The sequence below is a fragment of the Macaca nemestrina genome, chromosome 3, assembly GCF_043159975.1.
Source record: "Macaca nemestrina isolate mMacNem1 chromosome 3, mMacNem.hap1, whole genome shotgun sequence".
NCBI lineage: Eukaryota > Metazoa > Chordata > Mammalia > Primates > Cercopithecidae > Macaca > Macaca nemestrina.
In genome coordinates this window covers 149294127-149305470 of record NC_092127.1, presented here as the reverse complement: position 1 = coordinate 149305470, position 11344 = coordinate 149294127, and the positions used below count along the sequence as shown (strand labels likewise).

The following is an 11344-nucleotide window of genomic DNA, read 5'->3' as shown; positions in this document are numbered from 1 at the left end:
AGGGAATAAGGAGAAAACATACTAAACTTCTCTTAATAACTTAATCTCCTAGGATTCCAGCCAACTTACGTTTTACTATATTAGCTCTGATAACTTATTTTGGGGATATGAGGCAAAGCAACTTTACAGAACCATAAAATCTCAAAGGTCATCTTGGCCAACCATTATTTACTACATGAATTGCTTCTAATGTTCCTAATCGTTCTAATTGTTCCTACAACTCATCAAAGTTTGAATTTCCTCATTCATGCAAATCATGCAAGTTTCAATCTCATCATTCATAAAGGCAGTAGTTTGGTATACAATATAATCTGATAAGTATAAAGCATTTCAAGATACAAACTGACAAATAATAATAAAAAGTTATACATCACTATTAGAAAGTCAAGCTACTCATTGAAGTATATGATCAATAAAGTAAATACTTAAACATGGGGTATCGGGAATGTACTTGTTATCTTGGTAACAACAAAAAACAGGTTATAATCCTGTATTTAAAGGTCTAATAGGGAAATATGGGAATGTATTATTAAAATAAATGTACTGATTAGTAAACTGCACTTATTTGTTACAGGTGGTCTGCAAGTCAGTAAAATAGAACTCAAATACTTTTAGATAAGTAAACTCAAGGTCTCCAGAAGATGCCTTACAATGGTGATGATTCGCTCACTCTCACTCCCCAGCCAACGGAGGAATTAAAATTCTTCTGGCTGAAGTATGAATGATATTGGCAAGAAAGTAAATACAAAAAAAAAAAATTTCCAATACAAAAAAAAAAATTTGGGAATATATGAGATCTCATACCTTCTCAGAGTTTCAGTATACTTAAAGTGAACTTAGTAGATGGCTCATTTTTGTTTTACAAGAACTATGTTATTTTCAGTTCACAACAGAGACTAGCCCTTAGTTTGACCTTGGAACATATCCTGTGTTTGCACAAAATCTAGCAATGATGCTAAGAGACATAAATCTGGGTATTTTGTTTGGTTACCTGTTGTCTTCGTTTTTCTTCTTCAAAAGCAGCCTTGGTTTCTGCTTCTTTTATCTGTTTATACACATTCAAAAGTCAATTTACAATTTAGTCATCATATTTTATATGGAATTTTAACATCTACCCATCCAGGTTCTATTAACCCATATCAACTTTTAGGAGCTTGAAATCATTTAAAGAAATGTAAATGCTATACTGAGACAAGGTTTTACTAAGGCACTATCTAATAAACTGAAGGTGGTGGTGGGTGGAGTGTTATACCTTATATGAACATTTCAGCTTAACAAGTAATATCAATATTACAGAGTTAAAACATTGTAACAGTAAATTTTAAAATTGCCTTTTTTCCTCTTTGCTGTATTAAGAATCTAGAATTAATTATTAAATACTGTTGTTTCTCTAGAGTTAAATTTATCTCAAATGTGTTATCATGGAAGGGAATCCTTACTTTCAAACAAAATCAAGAGATCACTGATTGGGTCAATGGAGGGAAACAGTAACACTAGAGATAACCCAAGCAGCAAAGAATCTCAAAATCTTGTAGCGGGCGTAGAAGACGAAAAGTCTTGATATACACTAGGCAATGAAAATCCCAATCTGCCATTCAAAATAGGCCTATAAAACTAGGCTTTTATTATAAAGGCAAAAAAATGAGATTTCAAGTTGTTTTTAATAAGCACACAAATACACAAAATAAGAAGGGAAAGGCCACTAGCCTTTAAAATGATATTTAACGAGACATTACCTCAGATGCTTTCCGCTTCATTTCCTTGCACATTGTGTCACATTCTATTGAAACCTGATTTTCACGTACTTTGTTGCACTGCAATTCCTACAAACAACCCAATTTTCAAATTTTAAATGATTTTCCCCTCAAAGTCCTGTCTGCCATAAAAAAGCAAAGTTTATCTAATAGCTTAAGGTTATAAGTATTATTTGATGTGACTTAATATTTAATGATGATATGGTTGCAAGCATTAAATATCTGGTTCAAATAGTGATTACTCTCTTATTTTCTCTTAACTTAAAAAAGATAATACCATAAAAATTTTTTAAATCCACTTAATAATTACTACATGCCACTATCAGACTTAGCTCCAATGTTGTTTTTCTTCTTTACTTTTCTTTATTGTTTGTTATTCTTATAAAATGTCCAGGGAATACAAGGTTCTACAAAAGTGCTGTCCAACAGAGCTTCCTGGTATGTGTGTGGGATGGAAATGTTGTAAATCTGCATTAGTCCACAGAGTAGCACTAGCCACATATGGCTACTGAGCATTTGAAATGTGGGTGGTGAAACTGAGGAACCAAATTTTTAATATTATTTTATGCTAATTCATTACAATTTGTATTTAAATATCCACATGTGACTAGTGGCTACCATCTCAGATAGTGCAGCTCTAGAGAGTTTTCTAGGGAGCTACAAATTTTTCTCTTGACTGTTAAACTTTTTCTTTTAAGTATAGATGAAAATTATTCTAAAGCTTATGTTGGCACCTCGCTACCTCCTTAATGAAAGAACACTGATCTACTGTTTTTGATGTGTTGACATCAAAACTATGACCAATTTCTGTACTATGACAGAATAAAACGATGACCTCCTGAGTAGAAGAGTGGTCTTTATATTAGTCTTAGACTGCCTTTTGTAGTATGTTTATCTATCTTTTATTCATTCATTTATTGCTGCCAATGTCACTTTTACTCTCAGTATATCTAATTTGTATCAGTTTCTCCTGTCTCACCAGAACCTCAGACTCTAGTTTTTCGTTCAAATCTACCACAGTTTAGACATGAGATTACCAAATCCTGAGTAAAGTGTGTTTAGTGAAAGCATTTTATAGCATGGAATTTTATTACTTGGATGGTTTTTTTTTGTTTTTTTATTTCTTAGTTCTTCGTTTTCGGCTCAATATAGTGATAAACATAGTCTTTTCCTCCAAAGACAGTCCAGACAGAAGAAAGTTAACCCGAACAAACACTGGAGACAAAAATAAGTATCGTGTGTTTACAGACATTAAGTCCATCAGCCTAGAAGAGGATTTTATTTTTTCTCATTCAGAAGATACTTACAGAGTATCTTATATGCTAAACACTATGACAGGGAAATGGAACACAATAAGAAATAAACAGTATAATAATCTGTTAAGTGCTAAATAAATAACAATAGTAATGGCAGCTACTATTTATTAAACATAGCATTGTTTTAAATGCTATGTAAGCACTACCTCTTTTATTCCTTTCAATAACTCTCTATAATAAACTCTACTTTACAGATAAGGAAACACGGTTACAGATACCTAGAATCACAAAGCTCTACATTATGAACCCAGTACAAAGAAAGTCAAGAGGAAGGAACAGCTAAGCCTTCCCAAGGGAACCTGGAGAAGGAAAACCTTCTCAAATAAGGAAGTGCTTGCAATAAGTATTAGCAGGATTCTAGTCAGCAGAGAGGTAAAGGAAAAAAACATTGTATTTTACATAGAAAAAGAAATATATACATTGCCACATCCTAAGCTAAGTGAGGGTACAATATATGTATTAGGGCACTCAAGTAACAGATTAACAGAGATGATTGCTAGATGATGAGACTGAACAAGCAGGCAAATGTCTTATCACAGCCTCCCTGGTATGCCAAGTCTGCATATACCCACACATTTCTTATACAATGCACTTTTTCCATAAGTGATGAAGAGCCATTGAAGAATTTAGAACAGGGAAGTGGCGTGACTAAAGACAAGGAAATGGGTCACGAAGTTGTGGCCAAAGCCCAGGAAAGAGTTGTTCCAAAGTACTAACGGGTGGGTGGCATACAGCACTTGGACAAGACATGAGATTTCACAGAAAACTTAAGAGACATCTCAGATTAAAAGTGGCTTGACCAAGTATTTATTTTCATATACAGGTGGTCAATTTAAATTTCTGAAACTTAAAGATTCCACTCCCTAAAAGGCCAAGTATATAAATTTAAATTCAGAAGTTCCCTATCCTAGGAAAACATATCAGAAACTATGAACAAAAATGAAAGGCAAAGGACCTAAAAAAGATCCTCAATACATATCCATCACATGGATAAATAAAAGTGAATTTCAAGACATGAAAAAGACAAGCTTTAGGGAATGACAATACGAATAGGAAGGAAAAAAGGAGTTAACGACTATAACTGAGATAGGGTAAATAAGAGGTCAAAAAAGTTGGTTTCAAAGGAGTAAGTAAGCATTGCCAATAGGGAAGATTAAGGAAACAGAATTAAGAAAAAGACTATTAGGTCACTACATTTTCCTTCATAAGTTTTGTTGAGCAGTATATAGTTTGTTTCCATCAGGCTTTGTAATCATTAGTTTTTGCCCATTTACTCCTCTGTTATCATCATTTTATCTTAAAATTAGTTCTTTCCAAGTTTAAATGTTATTTTACTTTATAAGGCTATTCATATGAGGTCTTTTTAAGGCAGTATTTTCAAAGGACAATACTGATGGTAAAAAGCATTTCATAAATAATAGCAACAAAGTTAACCTTAAGCCATTTCTTAAGTGATGAAACATTCTATCCGTTACATTGTGTTACCTGTTCAAAGACGTCAAATCTAAAGCACATTGACCAACAGAGGGCACTGAACTTGGTTCTAACATAAAAAATAATTTTCCTTTTACTATTAAATTGCAGAAAATTAAATCACCAAAGCTTATTTTTAAAATAAGTGTTTACAGAACAAGTAGGCTCATTTTAATAATAAAAAGATTCTATTAAGTAAAACCTTAAAATTAAAAGGCAAAAAAAAAAAAAAAAAGCCAAACAACTACCAAAACATATAGACCAAAAAACAAAAACAAGAAAACCACACAAAAACAATTTATATAGAAAAGTATTTTCAATAACTTAAAATATTTACCTTTTTTATTCTTTTACAAGGACATCTAAGTTTTACCTTCTGGTTGCAATTAAAGGGACATTCACCGGGATGACACATCTCTTTGCATCTATGACCACAAGGAAGCTAAAATAAAACCAAAATAAAGCAATTACATACTTACATCTTGATCATACTCTACCTTCCCCTAAACCCCAACAGTTTTAAGAGAGTCCATCACACAAAGGGTCGATCAATCCTAGCTAATGGGCTAATGTGTAAACTATTTTTTCTTTTAGATTTAAATTATTTTAAATATTTAATTATATATATATAATTTAATTAAATTTAATTAAATATTCTCCCCAGCTCCACTCCAACAGTATATCTTACAGCCACCCTTGTAGCTAGTTTTAGCCATGTAACTAAGTTCTGGTCAATGGAATGTAAGCAAGTACAGGTGATTCATGCTTCAAATCATTTCAAGAGTATACTTCATGTTCTTCTCTTCCCCATGTGCTGGAAATGATGAAAGCTGGAGCAATAATAGAAACCATGTGCCAAAGAGAGCAGAGTCGCCAGCTGACTTGGATTCATGGGTGAACACATGGAATACAATGACACACCTACCTTCCCTGTACTGCACTGTGGGAAAAAAACAAAAAAGAAAATGCCCTGTCCTTAAGCCATTGTATATTGTGTTATAACTGTTTAGCCTTTTATTCTACAACATTTACCCTTTCGACTACATAGTAAAGCATATCATTTAGGCAGCCAAAACAACTCAGTAATTGCCATGATGTCTATGCTCCGTGTCTTTAATTATTTACTGTCTTCCTATCCTAGTCAAGTGTTAAGATGAATGTCAATGGTCTGTCTATTCAAATCTTATCCACACTTTAAGACATGACTTAAATCACCATAACGGCCTGATATAATCTGCCTATATATAAATAAATTATAGTAGTTAAGTAAGAAATCTGTTTCTAAATTGTTGTAACATTGCTTGTGGTGTCTTGAAATTTTGCAAAAAAACAATTTTTTTAGGTACTTCATATATTTCTCTCTCTCCAACCAGAATGTATATAAAATACACTATTTGTTAGGGGTTAAATGTCAAAGTCAAACTATCAGGAACTGAGTCCCAGATTATCTGTTTACTAACTGCAGGATCTTAGGCAAGTCACCTGACTTCTCTGTGTTTCACATGTAAAATTTCACATGTAAATTCCACATGTAAAAGAGAATTAGTACTTTATAAAGCTGTTGTGAGGATTAAATGAGTTCAGTATATTTAGATATTATAATAAAACTTGTTACTATTATAAGTTCCTTGAGGGCAATGGTCTTAGACAGTCATCAACTTACGGTGGTGCAACTTAAAACCATTTTCCAGTTTTACAATAGGTTTAATCAGGACATAAGCCCACTGTAAACCAAGGAACATCTGCATTTCTTTGTGTCTCTCATGTCATAATCCCTAACAAAGATACCTCCCAAATAGTAGAACCCGCAGTAAACATTTAAATTCTCTAATTACTGATCTCTATGATTCACCAGATTGATCTTTCGAACTACTGACTCCACTCACTTTAAGAAATTTGGAATCCTTTCCCATTGTCTTTAGTCTCTTTCTAATGTGCGACTAGGTTTTTTTGTTCTTTAATTTTTAGCTGAGGCATTCATACTAAAACTAAATTCAGATCACTCACACTGTGCACTTCCACTAATCCTACTATAGGGCAGAGAACGGCTATTAATAGAATAAGTCCAGGTATTTCTGAATGATTTCAGTTTTGTTTTTCCCTATATCTAATACTGGACACAATACTACTTAACAAGCTCAATATTTATTCATTTTCAAATACTTACCTCACAGAGGTTGTTTCAAGCCTTTGTATTGCTTAATTTCATTCTTACCTTCATTCCTGCCAGTGCCTCTAGCCAGACTTCATAAACATTTGGCATTAGCTTACCACTTATTCTTACTCTCAAAATACATCTCTATATCCTCTTTCCTTAATTAATCTCTAAGGTAATTGCATTAGTTAGCGTCTCTTAAAAAGTAACCCTTCCACTTCAAATTTATTATATTTTTATTGATACATAATATTTGTACATATTTATAGGGCACATGTAATATTTTTTTATTACATACATAGAATGTGTAATGATCAAGTCAGGGTATTTAAGGGTATTTATCATCTTGAGTATTGATCACTTCTATGTTTTGGGAACATTTCAAGTCCTCTCTTCTAGCTATTTGGAAATATACCTTAATCAACATCACTTTATCCCCTTCCCCCGATCCTTCTTGGCCTCTGATATCTATCATTTAAATCAATGATTCTATAGGAGAAAGTGAAGAGGGAAGCTTATCAGATTCAATAAAGGAAGACCTTGTGAAAATACATAGGATCATGGCTATATTACAGTGTCATCTTTCACTGTAAACAGTATTCTGTTGCGCTGGGGGCTGATGAAAGGTTAAAAATCACTGGTCTTGATGTTATATCTTTCTGCCTCCTAAAAGACCTCATACTCTTCTTCACAATTTCATTGACATCTTCAAAGTCTGTCTTTTCTCTGGCTAGGTCTTCTGCCTTCAATACATGGTATCTTTTTTTCTCTAAATCCTTCATGTGACCCTGTCACATACTGGTAAAAGTTGTAGAAGACATACGTTGGGATGGCTGCCTGGTTCACCATAATTCCCCCAGTAGCCACAGCCATGGCTATGCTACCTATTCTAGTTCCCTGACTGTGGCTGCCTGTGCCAAAAGGAGCCCTTGGATCCATGGTGAGTCTATTAGGTTTTCTGTCTTGGGAATCTAAAAACTTAAAAGAGCGAGATGGTGGTTTAAGTAGTCATCTCACTGTAAAGCCCCCTTAGGCTGCAGAGATCCTGCCTTTCCCAAAGCTTGACTGTATAGCATATCCTTCAGAATCTGTGAATTGCTCCCCAGTGTCTTCCAAATGCTCCCCACAATGTCTTCTCTCTCCTTTTTTTTCCATAAGTAAGCCAAAATTGATTCTGCAATTTGCAACTAGGAAAACTGAAACTCATCTAGGTGTACACTGTGCTGGTATCCAACATACGTCCCACAGGCAAAAGTAATACCTCTAATCCTGAAAACGTATTCAAACTCACTAGTAATTGGAGAATGTAAATTAAAACCACAATGAGATGCAAAAAGACTGGCAAAAATAAAAAATGCTGACCACACAAAATGTTGGTAGGGATGTGAAAGAGCAAGAACTTTCATCAATGGAAAGTTGAAAAACTTTCTGATACTTTTCAGTAACTGGAAAAGTTACTGATTATAAACTGATACAACCATTTTGGAAATCAATTTGATATTATTAAAGTCGAAATTAAACATTCCCTATGACCAAGCAATTACACTACTGCATGCCTATAGAAATCTGTGCACATATGTACCAGGTTGCAAAAGCAAGAATGTTCACAGCAGTATTTTTGATAACAACCCCAGTTGGAAATTATTCAAATGTCCACCCACAGTAAAACAAATAAATTATAGTGTACTCATACAATGGAATCAATGGACTACAGCTATATGCAATTAAAAATGACAAACATATATAAGCAAGTCACAAAAGTACATACTTTTAAACTTTTAACATTGGCAAACAATATTGTCTGCAGATATACATACTGGTAGTAAAAACTGTAAATAAAAGTAAGGAAAGGATTACTATAAAAGGGTGGTTAGCCTATAGGATAGATGATGGGAACTATAGTCAGACAGGGACCTTGACAAATTTCTGGTATGTCAGCATTACTTGATTTTTTGACCTGGGTAGAGTTAACACGGTATTCACTTTTTAACTGTTAAACTATACATATTTATATTATATTATGTACTTTTAGGTATATATGTGATATTTCATTGCTTAAAAAAATTAAATCACGTGACCATTTTCCTGTTAGATGTGTAAGTAAGTATATGTCATCTCAAAACCCAGGTTATATTTCTGAAAAAACTGAAAAGCAGTTACAAAGAAAGCTGACTTGAATGCATAAGATAAAATGATGGTTATCTTTAATACAGATTTCACAGCAAAAAACAGAGGTCTTTCTAAAATATTCACTTAGAGATGAGATGTATTACCCTTCCCACTCAAAGTGGGACAGGGTTTTTCTACTCTACTCAGCCCTCAACATCATTCTGCCAGCACTTCAGTAAGTCATACCAAACGGTTTACCGACAAACAACACTGTCTGCATCAAAATGTTCCACTTTAATTCCAATAGTAGGAAAAGCCCTCTTTCAAAAGAACTAAGAAATGCTTGTAGAACAATATTGTTTGTAGATAATCATAATCACCATAACTACCACATATATAGTGCTTACCATTAACTAAGTCCATTACATATTATTACCTCATATAATACTCAGCACTCTGAAGTGGATATTACTAGTGCCCCATTTTATATATGAACAAGTTCAGTTACAGAGAAGTTAAATAATTTTCCCAACTAAAAAGTAGAAAAGCTTGCATGGGAATGAGAAAACCAAATTCATAAATAATTTTAAAAAGCAGAAATACCAGCCGGGCACAGTATCTCACACCTGTAATCCCAGCACTTTGGGAGGCCAACGTGGGCGAATCACGAGTTCAGGGGTTCAAGACCAGCCTAGCCAACAAGGTGAAACCCTGTTTCTACTAAAAATACAAAAAATTAGCTGGGCGTAGTGGCGTGTGCCTGTAATATCAGCTACTAGGGCGGCTGAGGCAGAAGAATCGCTTGAACCTGTGAGGTTGAGGTTGTAGTGAGCCAGACTGCACCACTGTACTCCAAAAGTGTGAGACTCCGTCTCAAAAAAAAAAAAAAAAAAAAAACCAGTAGAAATACCACATGATCTCACTTATATGTGAAATATAAAAAAGCTGAACTCATAGAAGTGAAAGAACAGAATGGTAGTTGCCAGTGACTGAAGGACAGAAGGGGATTGGGAGAATTTTGGTCAAAGTATACAAAATTTCAGTTAGATATGAGGAATAAATGCAAAACATCTATTGTACAAAATAGTGACTATAGTTAATAACATATATTGTATTCTTAAAAATTGCTAAGAGTAGATGTTAAGTGTTCTCACCATAAAAAAATGCATATATTAACTCAACTTAGCCATTCCACAATGTATACATATTTCAAAACATGTTGCCTATGGTAAATATATAAAATTTTATCAATTAAAAACTTTAAACATGTTTTAAAAAATAAAATAACTGAAGCCCCATACCACGTAAAATAAAATAAAACTTCCATTTTGTTCCTCTTTATATCTCTTTTAAAAAAGAGCAGAAATGCCTATGTGGGGCACAGTTAAGAACGGGTATGTTCTTAACGGCATCCTTATGTTTTCACTTAGTTAAATTCAAACCTAATAATCCATAGAGTGTATATCAGAGACACAGTGGAGCTGGAAGGATAAGCTTATGCCACTCCCACAATTTATTCTTTTATTCACATTCAATAAACATTTACCAGCAGCTTAATGTGTACAACCTGTGTAACAGGCACTAGATACAAAGACAAATACAACATAGTGCCCCACCCATAAGAATCTACAGTATGGGAAAGAGACGAGAACATATATAAGAGTACATCAGAATTTACCAGAATCCCATACCTTAACTTTGAAGTACAAAGATTCAAAGTGATATACTTCTTGGCTGATTCTAATTATGACCTCATTCTGTAGCTCACAGGTTCTCAATGTGCGCTCTTGGACCAACAGTATCACTATTGTTTACTATTTAATAGAAATGCAAAATGTAGGCCCCACTCCAGGCCTACAAAATCAGAAACTCTAGACAGGGACCCAGCAATCTGTGTTTTTTTGTTTGTTTGTTTTTTGCGACAGAGTTTTGCTCTTGTTGCCCAAGCTGCAGTGCAATGGCACCATCTTGGCTCACTGCAACTTCCGCCTCCCAGGTTGAAGCGATTCTCCTGCTCAGCCTCCCGAGTAGCTGGGATTACAGGCACATGCCACCACACGAGGCTATTTTTTTTTCTTTTGTATTTTTTAGTAGAAACGGGGTTTCACCATGTTAGCCAGGTTGGTCTCGAACTCCTGACCTCAGGTCATCCACCCACCTCAGCCTCCCAAAGTGCTGGGATTACAGGCATGAGCCACCATGCCCGGCCCAGCAATCCGTGTTTTAACAAACCCTTAAAGTGATTCTAATGAATGTTAAAGCGTTAGAATTACTGTTATGGTGTCACCCACGTCAAGAGACCATAAATGAAAATGAGTTCTACTAGACACAGTGAAATTCACCTGTCTACTCTTAGATTGTTCCAAACTATAACGGCCATTTGGATTGTTCCCAGGCTCCAGATACATTTTTCAAGAAAGCCCAGGGAGATCTAGTAATACCAGGGGTTCCAGAAGGAGCTAGAATCCAAAATCATGAAAATGACCCATCTAGTCCCACCAAAAGTCATAGCATCACAACTTATTTATAGCTAAGGA

The 11344-nt window shown here is 34.4% G+C and overlaps 1 protein-coding gene across 4 annotated transcripts in view; it reads right to left on the bottom strand.

Annotated features, from left to right (window-relative positions):
- Positions 1–11344, bottom strand: part of LOC105487671 (nuclear transcription factor, X-box binding like 1) — a 73270-nt gene that overhangs the window by 8152 nt on the left and 53774 nt on the right. For all 4 annotated transcript variants that reach the window (XM_011751182.3, XM_011751180.3, XM_011751181.3 and 1 more), the window contains 3 exons: positions 4881–4985; positions 1737–1823; positions 992–1045 (listed from right to left, as the gene is read on the bottom strand). In XM_011751182.3, the coding sequence (XP_011749484.1) occupies positions 992–1045; positions 1737–1823; positions 4881–4985 (246 nt within the window). The remainder of the gene's footprint in view (positions 1–991; positions 1046–1736; positions 1824–4880; positions 4986–11344) is intronic.